At 36.8% G+C, this 20,044-nt stretch overlaps 1 protein-coding gene across 2 annotated transcripts in view; it reads right to left on the bottom strand.

The window, feature by feature from the left end:
* anapc1 (anaphase promoting complex subunit 1) overlaps positions 1-15,588 on the bottom strand; it is a 63,719-nt gene extending 48,131 nt beyond the window's left edge. For both annotated transcript variants that reach the window (XM_085427487.1, XM_085427488.1), the window contains exons 1-21: positions 15,416-15,588; positions 14,386-14,625; positions 13,869-14,033; positions 13,607-13,649; positions 13,424-13,521; positions 11,907-11,989; positions 11,595-11,668; positions 11,365-11,510; positions 11,129-11,286; positions 10,742-10,870; positions 10,441-10,659; positions 9,962-10,057; positions 9,772-9,862; positions 8,931-8,996; positions 8,664-8,801; positions 8,410-8,553; positions 5,827-5,887; positions 3,515-3,570; positions 2,548-2,679; positions 2,158-2,232; positions 196-315 (exon numbers count right to left, since the gene is read on the bottom strand). In XM_085427487.1, coding sequence (XP_085283613.1) covers positions 196-315; positions 2,158-2,232; positions 2,548-2,679; positions 3,515-3,570; positions 5,827-5,887; positions 8,410-8,553; positions 8,664-8,801; positions 8,931-8,996; positions 9,772-9,862; positions 9,962-10,057; positions 10,441-10,659; positions 10,742-10,870; positions 11,129-11,286; positions 11,365-11,510; positions 11,595-11,668; positions 11,907-11,989; positions 13,424-13,521; positions 13,607-13,649; positions 13,869-14,033; positions 14,386-14,601 — 2,310 coding nt within the window. In that variant the 5' untranslated portion in view covers positions 14,602-14,625; positions 15,416-15,588. The remainder of the gene's footprint in view (positions 1-195; positions 316-2,157; positions 2,233-2,547; positions 2,680-3,514; positions 3,571-5,826; positions 5,888-8,409; positions 8,554-8,663; positions 8,802-8,930; positions 8,997-9,771; positions 9,863-9,961; positions 10,058-10,440; positions 10,660-10,741; positions 10,871-11,128; positions 11,287-11,364; positions 11,511-11,594; positions 11,669-11,906; positions 11,990-13,423; positions 13,522-13,606; positions 13,650-13,868; positions 14,034-14,385; positions 14,626-15,415) is intronic.
* Positions 15,589-20,044: the final 4,456 nt, after the last annotated feature.

Genomic DNA, 20,044 nt, shown 5'->3' on the forward strand with positions numbered 1-20,044 from the left:
CAGGAAATTTGAATGAGGAAAAAAAATAAGGTGGTGATGGAAGAAGAAGAAGTATGGTTAATTACACCTCTATTTGTGAGCATTAACTCTTATTCCAACAAATCATACCCATAATGTCTAAGCCCAAATACACCAACAAACAAACAGAATCAAAGAACATGCAGTATATGGATTCACCCAGTGTTTGGTACATACAGTGCACAGGCCTTCAGTTTCTGAAGTGACTGTACTATTGCCACTGGCATCCAGTGAAGTGGCAACGGGCAAGAAATTCATCTGACGGTGGTAATGGGACCCCATCAAGTAGTCCCAGTCCTACAGGGAGAGGAAACAAAGATAAACACCAGTCAAAAAGATAGCTTTTAAAACCAGAGACCAAAACATCAAATACAGTCAGTAAAATGTTATGTGAACTGCAAAATGATCTTTGAGACATTTCTGTGCATTTGGTCACTTGACAAGACAGACCGCATTTTGGTCCAACTCATGGCTCTCCATTGTTTATAATTTGATTGGTAAGGGGATGCAGATCGTTAGCAAAATAGAAACAATAATATGAATGATGAATGAGTTTGGAGAAAAAAGGGAGAGGCATGCAATTCAAAGAACATCATCCCTATAGTGAAACACAGTGGTGGGAGTATTATGGAACTGGAACTGGGAATTTCATCAATTTAGTTTTGAAAGAAAACTTCAAGCAGCAGCAAACTGGGTCTGGATTGTCAGTTCGTCTGCCAACACAACGATGACCCAAAATATGAAGCACTAGATTTTAAAGACCAAAATGATGTTACAGCACAAAGCCCTGATCCTACTGAAAATGTGTGAGGTGAACTGAAGACAAAGGTCGAGTCTATCATCGGGGGGCTTATACTTTTCAGTTTGATTTTGTTTTTCGTGAAATAATTGTGTTTCTGTGGGCAAACTAAAATAATTTAGGTATCCAAATTAAAAATTGGGATGTTTGGAAAAAGCTATGCTGAACATACCTTGCTCTGACTTGGGAAAACCTTCAGAAATGAAATAATTCTAACAATTCTGCCCTCATCTTTACATCTTTGATGCAGCATGAAGACAACAGAGGTAAGAAGCTGACACTGTCGTCCAGTCTAATGTGGCTCACACATTTCTTCAGGTCACACACACACACACTACAGCCTAAGCCTCCAGCTAACTGACATTTTCCAACCATATTTTGCTCTAATGAGAACACATTACTTAAGAAGCCAACCAATAATTAGGAATATTTAAAGAAGACTGTGGAGGGGCCATTTCAAGGGTTAAGACTTGGGTTTCAGATTTAGGGTTACAGCAAGGGGAAAGGGAACACATTGTGCCAATGTGAATCTCCTCAATGACAAAAGCACAAATATGTGTAACTATGTTTAGGATTGTAGGACAGATTACAGTCCCCCCCCCCACTGCCCTCCCTCCTAAGAGTAAACTGGGATTTCCCATCACACAGAGTTCTCCATGACTGTACTGGTTTACTTCTGGTTGCTTCTTTTTTTTCTTTTTTTTACTAAAATGTATTTTTAAAATCTTTAGGTTAAAGGCTTTATTATGTCCTTAAAACTTATAAACACAATAGCAAAAGTAAACAGCAAACAAGCTAAAATGAAAATAGCTGAAACTGTTTCAAAACAACAGTTTCTAAAACATGAATTTGACCTTTAAAATTACTGTTTAATATAAGAAAGAAAAAGAAAAATTTTTACACTATTTTAGATCATTAATTTAACCAGGGAACTCTTACAGAGAAACAAGAAATTATTTTTCCAGGAAATTCTGGCCAAGGGGCCACCACAAGCAGTATATAGAACAAATGTAACTTTAGTAACTGAGAAAATTAAGACATGGAAAGAAGTCAAGGGATGTTTCATGAGACTAGAAATCATTAGTGATATATATTACTTTCTAAAATCTGCAATTTGGGGGATTCAAAAGTATATAAGTATAATATAAGTATATTCAAGAGTATTGAAGCACTTTCTTTTTGCTGTGTTTTCTTTTATAACACTTGTTTCACTGTCTCACTATGTGAGACAACCCTTGCATACATAATTGATTGTTAAGGGATTATAAGTCTACAAGCTGTAATCAAGCTTGATAATTGTGCTCTAAAACATCACAACAGCTCACACTTAAGTAACACACCTCATCAGAACCTCCATCGGAGGGACGAGCCTTCTTGGCTGCAATCACTGGAGAGAGAGGCATTTCAAAATGCAGCTGTGAAAGTAGGAAGGAGGACAGGGAGCAAGGTCAAGACATGCAAATTACAGTTTAAAGCCACAATAGGATTTTTCTAGTCAAGAATTTACAAAAAAAAAAAAAAAAAATAGTTCAAAGCAGACCAGGCTTTTGGCTGCCAAGAATCATTTTGTATTAATGTACAAGATTTTTACTGAAAGTTTCATTTTTAAATCTACTCAGTATGACTGCAAATGTCATTAATTATGAAACAAATTGGAAAGCCATTTCTACAATACATTAACTGGAAATTACAATTACAGTTTAAAAAACAAAATACAAATGCTGACTCACATTTCGTGTCCAGGTCAGGCGCTCGGTGTTGTAGCCCATCAGTGTCATGAAGCAGGTGACAAACAGGCTCCACTCTGTGTGGGCACTGGGACCTCCAGGTGCATTGTAGATGTTATACCATTTCACCAAAACCTGTTGCATTTAAAGAATTTAGCAAAACTAAATGAAAATAAAGAGTATATCTGCATGTTTGTGTGAAAATAAAGCCCTGAAAAACATAATTTTGTCATTCAGCCTCTTACTCTACCTAATGAGATCCTATACAATTTCTGCCAAAGCCTAATGAGGCTGTTATTGTATACATTTCCTTCTTTGTTTTTCCTTCTTGCCTTCTTGATTAGTTGGAGACAGTTAGTTGGTCAACTCTGATGTCATACTCTGTACACTAACCACGACTGAGTAACATTTAAATAAACATGATGGAGAGCTTACGCTCTAAAGGTTTCAGTGCTTATAAATAGCACAGCTTGAGGTTACCTTTCCTGAGTATAAAATTTCCTACACAATATCATACACAAGTCCCAGATTCAGACCATCCTTCTTGATGTCTGGATTTGGATTAAATTGCAAATACATTTACTTAAGACCATCAACACAAGTTTTCCCAATTTTTTGCCCTTCATTTCAGTTTGAAATGCATTTGTGAACATACGATGGCCAAATTCAATTATGTGAAACCTTTCCCAAAAAATTAAATCATGGGTAAAGATCCAGATCCAGACTGACCAATCACAGGTAGAATTTTCATGCAAACCCATCAATAGTTTTTTGAGTAATCATCTGAACGAACACGTACGCACGCACGCGCGCACACACCTCCTTGGTAGAGTTAATAATGCACTGAATTAAAATTATTGGCAGACTGGTTAAGTTGTTATTCTGAATCTTTGCTTGTCTGCGCACAATGTCAAGTTTTTAACTAATACATAATTTGTAACTGAAATTCCACATGTTCACTTCCACCAACCTTCATAGCAGCTTCCTTAGGCAGGATAAAACGAATTGCCTCAAGGCACTTTCTCACTGAAATACACGAAGGGGAACAAGGGAAATAGCAAAAGTGTCACAGTTCATGGTAGTTAGGTGTGAAATTCACAATCATATGAGGCAATTCAGAAAACACACATTTACTAACATTTTTTCTATATAATGGATGGAATTAGATAACCATTGTACAGTTTTATTAGTTATATTACGTTTAAGAATAATAATCATTAAGAATGTGAGAAAACAAAACATTAGTTTTTCTAAGATGCAATAATTTCAAAACAGGAAAAGATGAAATACATAAAAGGTTGCTGGTTGGATTCTCTCAGCTGTAGAAAATGGTGGAAATGTTATTGTAAAAGTGTTAAATTCAGTAAAACCACTGCCTGAATTCTAGGCTTAAAACTAGAGCTAAAACTTTCTAATACTTGTGCTACCAACCACAGACAAATGGAAGTTTAGAAACAAACACAAAAAAAGTGCAATACAATTATTTTTAACAGATTTTTTTTAATGAATCTCATCCTGATCTGACAATTTCCACCTATCATCCTCTACCCCCCAAAAAGAAAAATGGAAATTACAAACTAACTACCACAACAACAGTAATTAGCGCTACCATGTCTCCTAACAACTCTGGCCAATCAGATGCTTAATCAACATCACTGGGAATCTTAATTGGACACCCAGAGTTGGAAAGGTCAAGAAAGAGGTAGCTAAATGCCATTTCATTAGAGGAAGAAAGCCTTGTCTACAGGATCGATTACAAAATAATGGAGAGCAACATATGAACAAGACACAAAGGCAGGTACACAAGGCAGCAAGAGTGATACACACTGCTTAGTGACAATGAAGGCTTTAAAAATAAAAACGAACAAAAGCTAGAAGAGAAGGTTCATGGTCACAGTAGATCCACTAGTGGTAGACAACAGATGAAATCATCCAGCTGACCTCAAAGTTAATTGGTTAGAAAAAAAATATCTGTAATTTAGTTTAATTATTACAAAGTACATGGTCATCAGCTACTATGTGCTATTGGGAAATGAAATCATCGGGGAAATGAATAGGTCTGTCTGCTGTTATACCATAGAGTTTGTTTTACCAGCTGAGTGGTCTTTCCAGAAAAACAAACAGTAATTTTCCATTTCATGTGGAAAATCTTACATAAGAAAACGAAGCAGACAGAGCAGACAGTCAGAATCTTTGGAAAAGTTTGGAAGGTTTAAAGTTAAAAAAGGCATTTATTTTTTTAAGTTAATACCTTTGGATGATTATCTAAAAATGCTGATTAGATAATCAAAGGCTGTGGTACAACATAGCAAGAAAATATATATTATGCAAATCTGTTTGTTGGATCTTAAAAATGTTATTAACCCCCCCCCCGGCAGGTACTTTTAAACAACTGAAAGGATAATGACATTTCAGTAAAGCCAAAAGGTGAAAACCTTAACCAAAAAAAAAAAGAAAAAAAAGAAGTGGCAACAGTGGTTTTATCAGCAGTGGCAAAGATGCTGCCCCACATTTGTTTAGATAAAAGCTGCTAAAAGCTTTTAGTACTACCTGAAAAGAAGAAGATCCCTCCATTTTTATTCCCACTGTGAACTGATGTTAATGGTTTAGCAAAAGAACAGGCTTTTTAAAAACAGTGAAAACACCAAATAGATTTGTTGACTAATTTTTACATCAAGCCTGTGTAAGAGATTACACAATAAGAGCAGATGTGGATATCTGTGCTTCTGCACATCTAAAAACAACTGTGTCATCTTTCCAATTCACCTCAGCATAGCAGGCCATCTGTTTCCAGATATTTTATTACCAGAGGTTCAGACACACATTACATTTCGCTTTCAGTTCATACATGTATGACCTTTCCTTTCCATTTCCTGAAGTAGTTATGATGCACAACATCATTCTGTTAAGCCATATATAAAGATTTGAGCTACATCTATTATTTACAATAGATTTAACTATCCTCTTTAATAGATTAAAAAAAAAAAAATTAACAATTCTGGTGTTGTGAAAGTGTTTATCAGTGTAATGTTTTGTGCTTGCTGCCCATGTGTGTCTGCCTCATAATGGTCCTCAAGACATCAAGATTATATGTCACTGTGGACACGATGCAGAGAGGCTCTCAAACCTAATTAAAGGACCTCACCGCACTGACTAAGCGATCTGTGTGTGGTCTCACTTAAAATGTACACGCCAACATTGTCGGCTGCAATGTCAACTCTTAAATGTGTGAGAGCGTTTCTTTGATTTATTTTTTTTTAAATGTATATATGTGTGACTCACCCAGGTCTGAAGTAGCAATCTCTGGGATAGAAATCCTCAGCATTGTGCCAATGCTTAGTTCCTGGAGAAATTGTGGAGACAGATTGTGCATACATTTAAATTATACTCTTTAAGTTCAATTTCACATCAATTTTATATCAGTGCAAAACAGCTGTTTGTGAGCACAAAACTGATAAAAGACCTCAACAGAGAAAGCCTGATTGCAAATCTCAGAAAAAAGAAACTGGTGTGTGCAATAACTCATTGTCTTCGGGTATACTAGACAGAAACACAAAACAACAGCAAATAACATTTAATTACATGCAGTCAGAAACTTCCTGGCTGCAACTTAAGCTGATTAAACTTTCAAGCACTACTCCAATCACTGATGTCACATCAGGCGTTCTTACAGCATTTTGTCAAAAGTGCAACACACATGAAATTTTCAACCCATAACTTGAAACAAAATGCTTCGAAATATTTCAAATAAAGATTCCTGTATTGATTTGTCATAAAATAAGTAGTCTGATCTTCATCTATAATTAATCTCTGCCTGTACATCCTGTAAAGATCACACCATAAGTAAAACTTGCTAACACCTTTGTTCATGTGTTCATTATAAGAAAAAGATTGAAAAAGGAAAGTTTTGAAGGACAGAATAGAAAGTAACCATTAAAAACATAATTACAAAACATCCCATGTTTGCAAAAGACAAAATGGAGGTTTAACAAAACTTCTTTGCTTTGTTGTTAGGCAAGCTAAACCTGGACCTTCGGTGAAAATTAACAATGTTGAGTTTAGAAGTGAAGAAAAAAATAAATAAATTAAAAAAAAAAAAAGCACTGCACAACAACACCTAAACGTCTACGCAACTCCGAAGAATGGTTTAGTTGTGTTAGGGATGCCTTGAGTCTTTGTTAAAAGAACGATGAATTCTAAATTGTATTCTTTATGCCGGGTCAAGGCATTTCTGGTGTCCAATTCTGGTGTGACTGTGAATGTGAATGAGGACTGTCTCTCTCTATTAGCCTTGTGATGGACTGGCGACCTTCCTAGGGTGTACCTCAGGTGGATTTCAGGGCCTTTGTGACCTGAAACTTGGGAGAGTTGGTGGTGTTGGTGATGCAACAAGACAATGACCTAAAGCACACCAGTAAGTCAACAACAGAATAACAGAATTTTTTAAAACGTGCGTTGAAATGGTCAAGTCAAAAGAGTCCCGTCTTCAACCAAATGACTTCCTCTCTCTGCTGGGTTTAATCAAGACATCCCAGAAATACTGATGAACTGAAACAGTTACATGAACACTCCAACAATTCTTCCTGTTGATGTGCAAGTCTAAGAAGCAGCTTCTTGATGCTAAAGAAAACTCAACAAGATATAAATTATAGGGTTCACTTAATATTTCATGATTGCTTGCACTCGTTTTACTTTTCTTCATTTTTTCATTATGTGTTTTATCCAATTGTAAAGTGTCCTTGGGTGTCTTGAATTATTATTACTATATTATTATTGCTATACTTTACGAGTAATCAGTTCACAAGTTGCGGTAATTCCGAGCATTTCCTGTCCTGCAATTATGTATACAGCAGCATTTTTCTGTTGCAGCAAGTTATATCCAATTATTCTACCAGCTGCATCACAGCTAATATCATCAGCTGAAAAGAAAAATAACCAAATCAGTCACTGAGAGCATGCAACTTTCACATTTTCACCAGGATTATAACTGTATATTTCCAATTATTTTGAATAGCTGTGCTCTAGATGGAAAAACAGACCAAAACCTCTCATCACATTTTCTCCAGCAGGTTTTGTCCTGTTCTTGTCATTTTTTCATGAAAGAAACCCTGATGTGAAACTCAACAGGAGCAGGAGGTTTGAAAAGTCCAGTGCGCCGCATTAGGAACAATTAGTCTCTGGATTGACATATTGAGGTCTCAAACAGAAATTCAATGAGCAAAGTCAAAAGAGCAGCAGCCTGCAGACAGAAAGCTTTCTGATGATGTATAAGAGAAAGAAACAGTGATGTTTGGCTGGTGTGTAACTTAGAGAATAATGTAAAGTCCTGGAGCTGAAGAGAGTGTCTAGACCAAGTCTGACAGGATTAACCCAAGAGGCAGAAACACGAACAACGTTGCTTTTGTAACCGTCATTCACAAATATGAATGTGCCTGAATCACTTGTGCAGACACAGATAGACATTAGAAACAAGAAACAACACCTTAAGGGAGAGTCTCACTATGTTGTCGTGGTGCAGTAGCAGTCAGTCCAAATTTCACTTGATGCGTTTTTACCCTCCACTGCACTGACAGCTGACAACCATCTTTTGGCAGTTTGTATCCGAAAAGTCCCCTTCTAATAATCAGCTCTGTATATGTCATTAAACTCAGATGAGTTAAAAAATTAGGACACCAAACATTAATTTGAACTTGTGTTTTGTTTTGGCTTTGATTTGATTACATCATCTGTTTCTTGTACTGACTGTGAGTGTGTGGATGACCGATCATCTGAGTTAATTCCCCATGATTACAAAACACACGTTTTACCTATTGTTGAGGGAAAAAAAGGGATCAATGCCATCTATGTTAAACACAGAAAACCTACCAGAGTCACCCGGTTGCAGACAGGATCACGTAAGGCATTGATGTAGGGTGTGGCTGGCTGAAATGTGTAATCCTCCAAAAAGGAAGCATCATGGTGTTTAATGTTTGGACCCCTTAGCCCTGTCACTGGTGAAGGCATGGCATCCTGAAGAGAGGTGTTAAAATAGAGAGGTGAACCAAAGGAGTCAAATGTACCAGATATACAGTACACACTTAAAAAGCAAAGAAAAGTGCATTTACAATGCATGTTAATACCTCATCAAGTCTTTGGAGATGCCTACTGCCAGCGTTAGCAGGTGTGCTAACAGTTTCCACTGGAGTGCTGCGGTGAGGGAGGTGATTGGTCAGGCTGAAGGAGGGTGACAACAGTCCAGGCACAAACACCTTGCTGACCTAGGTGACAGCCAAGAAAGCAATCCCATGATTCATTACACCGTTAAATAAATAAATAAATAAATAAATAAATCAAAAAATCTGAGAACTCAATTGTCATCTACAGGAAGCAAAGGCAGCTGTGCTTACCCTGGTGATTCCTGTATAGAGAACCAAACTACCACAGGCCTCCAGAACTAGCATGGCATCTATACTCTGAGGAGCAAAGTTTCATTGTCAGAAACACGTTGAATGTTACTCCAAAAAAACCAAACAAACAAACAAAAAAAAACCTGCTGTAATTTCCCCAACTGTCAACAACTTAATACAAAGAAAATTATCAAATATTCACACAAGATGCTAGAACCTGTAAATGTGCATACTTAAAAAAAATAACTTAAAAGTTGAAATGATAATGAATAAACATAAATCACTGGTTTCTGCTCCAAAATTCAAGCATCCAACTCCATAGTTTTCCTGGGTGACCTCAGGTCACATGGTAGTTTTACCATCCAGACGATGGAGAAAACTAAACGTTTCAGGAAAGAATGACCAACCTGATCTAAACTAGAAAAAACATTTTGCTATTAGACTTTTTTGATAGGCATGGACTGGACATAACCACCACTATGATAAATAATTACAGTTTTATTTTTAAAGTTTTAATTACAGTTTTTCACAAAATCCTTTGTGAAACAGATTTATCTCATGTATATACACACATTAGTTCCTGTAGGTAGCAAGGAAAACCTTAATTATATCTTGCAAAACTTGTAATCATCCGGATAAGATTAAAAAAAAAATAAAAATAAAAAATAAAAATACAGGAAGGCCTCCTACACAATGTTTACAGCCTGCTAAGGGCTATTTTCAGCACAGTACAGCACCATAAACTTCATACAGACTCTTGACTCTAATGAATACCGTTTTCCCCCGTTTTAACTTTTGCGCTTTCCCTTTCAACTCTCCATGATAGAATTTTATAATGCACCTGCAGAGGCTCCGCATCTTTAGCAGGGATGGTTGTGACAGAGGGGAAGATGAGCTGTGACGTATCATTGCTCTCAATAAACTTCACACATCTGCAGAAAATAAAATGATCATGAAAAAAAAAAGTTAACTTGTGAACTCACATTTCACAACAAATTAAGGTGGACAAAGATGTGTGTATGTTTGTTTACCTGAGCTGTTGGTGAGATTCCACCAGGAAACACAAGTAATGATTCTCACAGAGATCAGAGGTCAGGAATACTTTAGATGCCTGGCTGCTCATTTCCCTGTAAATGGTAAAAAGAGATGCTAACTGATGTCAAACAGCAGAATTTGCTAAATTGGAACAGCCTAAAGCAACAGAAAGAACTGTATTACATAGAATACAAATGATGTCTTTAAAAAAAAAAAAAAAAAAAAAGTTGTGTATTATGCAAACACAAAGAACAAGTTGCTCACAAACTTTGATCTAAAGGCTAATGAACAACTTTGCAAGACCATTCAAGCTTTCATTGCTTATTGTTTTTTCCTTTACTGATTAAAATAGTCTCACATTTACAATACGACAAAAGAGTTACAGGCTTAAAAGCAATTTTTACATTTTTAAGAGCGACCTTTGAGCTAAAACTAGTCAAAAGCTTTGAAGTTAGATTTCAATGCTGCCAATTACCTGTTGGAGCCAGCAGTTACCGCCTCACTCCATAGCTGCTCCATGCAGAGGTCAGGTATGATAGGTTCCATCTCTGGGACCAACACTGTCTCATTGATAGTACTGTTGGGAGATGCTAACAAGCCATGGTGCCCCCTGGGGGATGAGCTGTGCAAAGACGTGTTGAAACGAGCCACACCTGAAAAGGATGGAGCTGCCATGCCTGGAGAGTGGGCACGGCTGAGACAGGAGGACAGGGGATAAGCATTTTTCAGTTTTTACCTATTATGGGTATGGTCCTCATTGGCTAGGTTAACCTCACCTGAGGGCGGCCATGTTGGATATACTCGGAGAATGAACTCGAGAGTGAGTTCCTGGTGAGGATGTGACAATCCTGCTCTGGTGGCTGTGCAAAGCACTGTAGTGGAGGGGAGAGCTGGAACCAACAGCACTGCAGGAAGAAAAACAGTAACCAGGTCAGATGCTGACGTTTTGGTCTCTAAGTTTATAACTTGTAATTATTTTTAAGGCAATATAATCCATTAAGTATCACTTTATTGTTCAGTCTGTATGACACAGCAGCAACCCCAATAACTGAGGAGCTGTCTTTAGACAGTGGGACTTTTGCTTTACTCAGAAATGTAACAAGACGCTAACTAATTCCTGCCCGTCTGCTAATCACTTGATTAGGCTGCTCCACTTTCAGTACCTTGTTCCAGTCCCAAGACCATGCCCACTTGGACCAGTGCCACCAGGGGAGTCATGACGGGAGACATTCCGCAAATGAGAAGTGAGAAAGCCTGAAGCCATCAGACCCAACGGTGTCCCAACCGGTTCTGCCGGACACCGCAGGACTGTAGCGCGCTCCTGACAGGGTTAAAAGGCTTTAGTTTAGGAAGAACTTAGTTGGTTTTAGTGTCTTTGTGTGTATTTATGATCACTCACATCATGTGTGACTTTGCGCAGAGTCCAGACAGAGTGTATTCCTTGAACTGTGTCATATGATACAACTATAGACGGCTGACAGCAGGTGAACACTATCTTCATGGCCGAGTCAGACACATACTGCACACGGGAGCCTTCAAACAGGCCTGGAAAAAAGAATACGCACAAATTCAGGAAAAATATGAAATACGTTCACAAGATCTCATTCTGAGAAGATCAGTGTCTCATACCTGCAGGTTTACACACAACTGGTGCGATCTCATCTAGAGGATGCAGCATGCTGAAAACTGTGGGCAGAGGTTCCCTGTATGGGGTGGAATAAGAGCTCAATCCCTCGTTTATATACTTTATGTTTGTGTATGTAGGTCAGTGTAGAAATGTCTGTCACTACATTATTTCACATGGATGCACTGATTAATCGAAACATGTGTCATGTAGAATAGAATGCCTTTATTGTCACTATACAGTTGTACAATGAGATACAGAGATACAGATGTACTTGTGAAGGCATGTGATTGCAAGTGCAGAGTGTGAGCACATACCCAGGGGGGCTGAAATGTGCATCATTTGCTGTGTTTTTACGTTCCATAAGAAGTCCAAACTTTGTTGCCCACACATTTGACACCTTGAAAAGAAAAGACAGTACAGACTCATGAAACATTTTTAACAGATGTCTGGTATCAACAATTTTTAAAAACACTGATGGCAGCCGATGGTACTCCCCAGCCTCCTAGTAGAAGTATGAATTTCCAAATTTTACATCGCCTTGTTCTCATGAGGTCAAGGTTTCTGAGATTCAAACTAGTACAAGATTTTTAGTAGATACACCGATGGTATAATTTTCAAAATCCTATGTGACTTCATTCTTAAGTTATTGCATTCACAAACTTGGGTGTCCATATAGCCCCCTTAAATGCTAAACCATTCAATATTTTGACCTGCATTTAAAACAATACAAAAAACTGCATTCTGTTTACACAGACCCATCCTGACCAGTAAATAATAAAATTCATAGTTAGGTTAAATTTTGTCCAACAATCATGAATAAAGTCTCTGTCAGATATTTATTTTAAGGCTAGAGGTGCCACTTGTTTTCTTTGCTTTCCTAGAGTAGTTTAATACAGCCTTATATAAATGAATATTGAAAAACTGACAATATTCACAAAACTTTGCATTTTACATCCCAGCTATTAAAATTCTTATTTAAAAAAATGGTTACTTGTACTATTTTTAAATTATCTTGAATAACTTTCTATTGAAACTAATACTAATGATATTCACTGCCACTTAAAAACAGCACTGAAAGGTTAAGAAAAGTGCAACACCCTGAGAGCTTCAGTGTCAGGGACACCACAGCAGTGGGGATTCTTCCTGTCACAAAGGCTCTCACAAGGTGTTTCTTGCCTTTCTCACAACACCAACCCACGGTTTGCTTGCCCCTTTATTTAATTCAGTTATTTAGTAAGAGTGTATGTCCAACCTTTCCCGTAAGAAAATATCAAATGCTTTATCACGAATGCCTCAAGTTTAAAAAAACAAAAAAACAAAACTCAAACGTTGAAAACACATCCTGAAATCAAATTATATTTTGTTGGTGTGCAACAGACTACTGAGTGAAAGACACTCGTAAATACACAAAGCTATGCACACACATAAACTCACACACACTTACTTCCCACTATCAGTGATGCAAATGTTCTATCATTACTGGTTAACCAGAAAATGGTTAACCAATAATGGTCTCTGAGAAATATCCCTAATCCAAACGTGGTGGGTTGTGTGGTTTTAGTTCAGCAGCGAGGTGGGGTAATGTTTCAGAGACTTATGCATCCACTAATCAAATTATCCTTTTATTCAGCAGTGTTCTGGAACATGGGAGACACACAAAGAAGCCTGCAGTTACTGCTGCATGTCAGCTTGCATCTGTGTTGAGGTGAAAGTTTAGGTAGTGGAGGTCCAACTGAGTCACACAGATTTAAAAGAATTTTGTGGCTCATGTGTAGACCCATCTCTTTCGCTGGATATAAACATTCCCCATTAATATTGCTTTATACCTCACCTGGAAGGGCAGTGGTGAGATGAAGTCTTTTCCAGTCATGGTGTGAACATTAACACAGCTACTCTGGACAATACACACTGTGAGCTCCACTTCTTCATCTGCAAAACATTAAAAACATTCTGTGTTTTGTTCATCAGGACTGCAATATGAATAAGCAAAAAACTGCACAAAAAGACACAGTACCATCATTCTTCTTGTGAGGAGCAGCAAAGTTGCACCACAAGGCCTGGAAATAATACAAAAAAAAAAAAAAAAAAACTGTTTCAAGTCTTAGAGCACAGAATCCTGACAATCATCGTGGGTGATATACAATCTATATAGTAAAGCAAAAGCCATACTGATTCCTGACAGAAAACAAGATGGTCCCTCATTTGCCCTTAGAAATGAGAATGGACAAGCACAATTATGAGAGACCATGTAGTACACAAAACAATTAGAAACAGACCTGCTGCACTGGGCTGTCAACAGTGAAGGCCTTATATACACTGGAAGCTTGAGCCCTACTACCCTGGCTCCAGACAACCACGTTTCCTGCTGCATAGAGTTCTTCTTCAAATTCCACATCTTCCTCTTTGACTCCCTTGCAGCCCTTCCTAAGCTGCCAAAATTCCTGTCATTCAAAACACATCAACACAAAAACCAAATCAAAACCACATTTGAGCTTAACAACACATTAAGTACTGCAGTGCAGCAGTGTTGTAACAATTGCACTGACTATATTAGTGTAAAAAAAATAATTAAAGATTTAAAGTAATTAAAGATATGTTAATGAAAAAACAAATTTAAACGCTTTAGGTGTATTCTATTTACCATTTTCCTTCTTATATTTTTACTGTTTAATACACACCAGTTCCTCTGAAGAGCAGGTCAGGAGAACAATTCAGGCTATCCATTAAATAAGACTGTTAGATGGCCCACTCCTATTATGAAAAATTATAGATCATAATACTAGACACTCTCACCCTCTCTCTCTCCTGCAGACTGACTTCCTGCAGGGACCCCACCAGGCCAGCAGCACCATCTGATGCCCACAGCTCGGAGGCAGGCTGGAGCTCTCTGAGCTGCAGGTTGAAGGCGTTTGGATGGTTCCTGCAGTGCTCGCGGCCAAACGGGACAAATGACTGCAATTCCCCTGCGGCAATCATCGTGGCTGTCTCTTCATACACGACTTCCGACATGAGTTTCAGATATCAGCATTATTTCTGGGAAGAACAGAGTTTGAGGTATAAATAACAGTATTTAAAAGCAAGCAAGACCTTTTTTCAGACACAACTGAAGAGCATCACCAATTTGCGCCATACCAGTCCGTTTAGCTGTAGTATTCATATCCATTATTTAATACGATAAAAAATAAAGTATAGATCCTCGAGACAAGTTTACTGTAGTACTTAAGAACAAAGAGTTTCACATAAACTGTTCTCTTCTGTCATTTTCTCTTTATGACATTAATGATGACATCACTTTTATCAGTAGCTTATCTGTAAAGTACTGTGAATACCAGTGAGTATAAGATGAGGTGTAAATACACTTCCTCTGCGTAAATAACTTTAATTTACTTGACTGAAGGACAGATTGCATTACTGGTGGCTAAAAAATGTTCTCTATTAACACATCGACAACTTAGCTGGCTGAAGCAGGCTCACTGGACCTTTACTATTACTAAAACTATCCCGTTAGAGGGGTCAACATAGTAGGAGATAGAAATCTCATTAACAATTTCCACAGGACTTCCACGGTAGCAAGTTTCTGTTGACTTTGATAGACGCGACATGCTAGAAGTTAGCTGGAAGTTCTTACCTCAAAAACTCCCCCAAACAAAGTTCGGTACTCTACAGAAACTAAGACGCTGTAAATTACATAAATATACAACTTGACAGTCAGCTATGAGTCTGCATGCTGACACTAAACACCATTGAAACGGCCCGACTAGCATGCTAGCTATCGTTAGCTGCAGCTAGCTTTCAGCTTACAAGGAGACATTTAGCCGCTAACCTGATATTAAGGAATAGTCTGGCCCTTGTCGCGGAGTCCTTATCTTTCCTTTCAATGCGTCTCGCTTGAGCACAACGTTGTCACCCTACAAACATAAAAACAAGTGGAAAATTCCGTATTCGCCTATAGCAGGTTTTCAAATGAGCGCGGACATCTTTGCTGTCCCGACATCCCATTCCTCCACGAGTCAGCCAATCAGCAGCGAGGAGGCGATATGTTGACATCTGATAGGCTGCCTCTGTCAGAGCTATGGACACTGCTGTGAAAGACTGATGATCAGGATGTCTTATGTAAGTAATTCAGCCATAAATTAAAAATATAATATAATTAATATAAAATAGAATTTAAAAAATAAAATAATAGTATTTCTAGAAAATCTAGGTATATATAGATATATGAAGATGAAAAATAAATAAATAAAATGAAACTCAGTTGTTTATGTCTTTCTTTAGGGACATTTACTATTAGAGACCATTGGTAAATTTGCACTTGAGGCTTCCAGTAAGGTGAAAGCTGTCGGAAAGGAAAGCAAGAGGCTCAGAGATGTCGAGGATATAAATAATACTGCATAATACTACAAATATTATGTCTTGTAGCAATAAAATGTTTTTGAATATCTATTAAAGTTATTTAAAGCTGCAATTTGATTATGCATTATCCCCATATTTCTGCTGTTCAATCCTTCTATATGTGAGGGCCAGTCTATAAGAACAAATTGGGTTTAAAAGAAGGATGGCTTTAAAGAAAGATAATCTAAAATATTTTTAGACAGCGAATACATTTCACCAAGGTCTAATATATGATAGAACTGTGAATAATGCAAAGTCCCTCTGTTTAAATATACTGTGACCATAATAGTTCCACTGTAAGTGTTCCAGAGTGACTACAGTGGTTTGACAACAACCATGATTTTTGAGGATGAAATCCTTTGCACTTAAAATAATGAAATATTTATATTTAATTTCTTGTATGTTTATAATACGCTTAAAAATAACCATCAACAGTAACTGTTCTGACCTGGCTGACAGCTATTTCGGTTTATTGAACAGATCAGATGTATTTTTCAGTACTTAATTAATAATTAATTAATTAATTAATTAACTTTTTATTTGTATGCTAAATAAAATACATGAAACAAAATTGAAAAAAACATTGAAAATTATTTAAATTAGTTGATAACCAAAATGAGGTTTGGATGCAAAAACCGTCCACATCTCAAATAGTGATGTTTGACTTTCAGACTTTCAGACTTGATGACGATGTTAAACTTGGAGGATATTAATAAACAGAGCAGAGAAAATAACTGTCACCTCAATTAGGAGTAAATATGCTGATATTTAATGGGGGAAGTAGTGGGTGATTAACAGCATGTCTTCAAAGTCACACAGATATTTAGACTCAATATTCAAAGGAAACTGTCATTTTTATGTTACATTTAAAAGAATATCACATCTGTTTAAATGTTTAACTTCTTTTATTAATTTTCTAATCACATTTTGAACAACACATTTTGCTATGTTTGAAAAGCTATAGTTTACATCATTACTGTAGGTATTTGTAAGAAAAAAAACATTTAGGCCTACTCCAATATTATTAAGAGCAGTTATGTCATGAATTTCATCCTTCTGCCTCAAAGAAATCAAAGTCTGCACAACGTAGTCATGAGAAAATACACTGATGTAGGAAGCTGGGAGTGGCTCGGTGCTCATGGATGTGATGGATGTCGCACTGCAACAAGGTATGATCTGAATGAGTTAACTCTTCCAAATGATATCACTGCAGCTCACTGGGGAGTATGTGTCTGTCAGGGAAGGGAAGGCAGATAAATAAAGTGAGAGAATGTTATTCCATCTCTGACTAACAGCTGTTGTCTTTTCCCGGTCTATTGTGTATTTCACATAATTGCCTGAAAATAACACCAATTTTTGGCTCTAAATTGAATTCTCATCATCCTCTCCTGCATGCTTTCACTAACACTAAATGACTTCTGCCCCAAACTATTGCCTCATTCTGAGTATAATTGACTGATCTGTATCAGTGAATACTCTCCAGATGCTGATTGCAAAAAGAAAACATTAATTATACTGAAATAAAAACAAATACTGCCAAAAATCTTTTGCACTTCTCGGCATCTTCATATTTTCTACAGTTCTCTGTCCTGTCCAGTTATGTAACAGGCAGGATTTTGACCGAAATAAAGAAATACAGTTATGTTGCTGGTAGCTCACAGAACAAACCTAAACAGGGGCAGAAAACACTAGAACACAATGCAGGGAGACACACAACAAGTGAGGGAGGACATGACAAAGAACTAAGGAAAACTCAGGGCATAAATACCCATATGAGGTAGTTAGGGAGCAAAGAAACAGCCACAGAATCTAACTAACACGACAAGTGACCAGCAAAATAAAAGATAAAAACACTGAGACAATGAATAACATGCAAAATTGACACAAACAGGGAAGCTAAGAAAATAGCAAGAGACTAAATCAAATAACCCTAAGTAGAATGCTTGCTGAAAATAGACATTAACTGAAACTTGATGACTAAATTATAACCAAGAACCAAAAAACGCCTTCATTCCAAGAACACAGGAAATCATAAATGAGAAGAAACTCTTAACTAAGAACAAAGAATAACAAACTCAAAACACTGGGTCAAACACTGAGGACCATGGCACCCACTTGCTAAACAAGCTTGGACTTATAAGCATGTTTCTAATACTAAAAGAATGTGCAGTCCACATCATTTCTCCTCTTCTTCTTCCATGGCAGGTTGTTGCCCTTGTAAAATGTTTACAGGTAGATCCTTAAATACATGGACAAAAATGCAATTTTTGTAATTTTGCATTTGTATACCAACACACTGATTTTAAATCGGGCAATCAAGATGTAAAGAAAGTGAAGATTCAGCTTTAATTCATTGCAGTGGGTTTAATAAATCGTATATTGTCATATGAAATGTTTAGGAATTGCATTGGTTTTTGTACAGTCTCCCATTTTCAGACTCTCAAAAGTAACTGGACAATAATTAATTAGCAAAAATGTAGTAATTACTAATTCCTAATTTCTAACTAATACAATATTTTTTAGGGAGGAAAACGTTTTTAACTCTCAAGGGTCATCTATTAATCGATCAACACACAAAATTTCAACTTCAACTGATGATTTTGTTGTCATAAACAAAGTTTCCTCATTTAGAAAAAGACAAGGATCATTAAATTCCATGGCATTATAAATAAGAATGTGTTTTTCATATATCAGCTTGACTTATTTGGCCCTAAGAAAAACTATATAAACAGTAAAAGTTGTAGTAACAGAGTTGATTTATGTAAATTCTACTGCAGAGCAACCTTCTAAGGTGTTTTTGAGTACAAAAGAACAAATCCAAGAAAGAATTATTGCACAAGTTGTTATTATATTGGATAAAATTGGATTTTTTTTGTGCTGCCTTTCCATGAAAATGAAGACTTTACAACACTATATCTCAACATATAACGCTCATATAACCATGACAGATACCTCATTACACTCTTTTAGCTGTGGCAGATTGGCTCTTTTTGGTGAGGTCATCTTGCCATAGATGCTCGGACTTCATTACTGAGGGGTTGTGGTGACCCACTAAAGCCAGCTGGGCAGGGACACTGATAAAGTCGCACTCTAGCAGTTGAGAGAAATTGCTTAAATGTTCCAAGTGAGCAGCGAAGAAAGTATCTGAGTAGACTGATGGCTCTTTGTAACATTTCACTCCATCACAGCTGTTGCTCAGTTACTGCTTAAAAAGCAGTTTGACAAATACATCAGAAGCACCCACATAATCGAATGTATTTCAGCAACCTGTCCTAAACGTAAAAATTTCAGTTTTTGTTTACATTATGTAAGAGAGGCTTTGGTTCCACTTTATGGTCATTTTCAAGCCTCTCAGTAGTGGATATGTTATATTGAAGGGTGTCTAAAGCTCTGTACTTTTAAGTTTTACATTCAGTATCCTCAGTCACTTCTCATGCAAGGTTATTATAAATTATAAAATTATAAAATGCAGGCTTACCACTTCCATTGTAAGGTTAGGTTTGACACTTAAAAACAATGCAAATTTAATTCCCCTGAAGAATAATTAATGTCAATTTCAGAGGGATGAGTAATATAAATGTGTTAATTTTGAGTGTTTAGTTTTCTTTTTCTTTTTTTTTTTCATTAGTATTTCTTTTGTGTTTAAAAGTTAAACTTGTTTATGACAGTCTAATAGAACTGGATGATTTATAAATACGTGGAGGTGTTTGTGAGAGTGTAAACTGGTATGTTACACGGGCTGTACACCTCAGACTTTCAGTACAGCTCTGTGTCATGCCACTTACAGAAATACTCTGACGAATCTTAAGTAGTGGGAAATGTTGGTGACAGGCAGGAGGGGAAGGTCAGAGCACTTTTATAATGTGTTACTCCCCTTAGTATGTGATTTAGAAATAGAGACATACATGTTTTTCTTGATAAAAAAAGCTCATGCATAATGTGTTCATGGTGTCATTTAAAAAGTTAGAGTAAGATTAAATACGAAGTCTCAGTAGATTAATAAACCATTAAGATTAATATATAAATGTATATATACATATACTATGTACTGTGCGAATGT

The sequence above is a fragment of the Rhamphochromis longiceps genome, linkage group LG13 (assembly GCF_057381845.1).
Source record: "Rhamphochromis longiceps isolate RC_006_pf linkage group LG13, R_longiceps_female_GT1.1, whole genome shotgun sequence".
Taxonomy (NCBI): Eukaryota; Metazoa; Chordata; class Actinopteri; order Cichliformes; family Cichlidae; genus Rhamphochromis; species Rhamphochromis longiceps.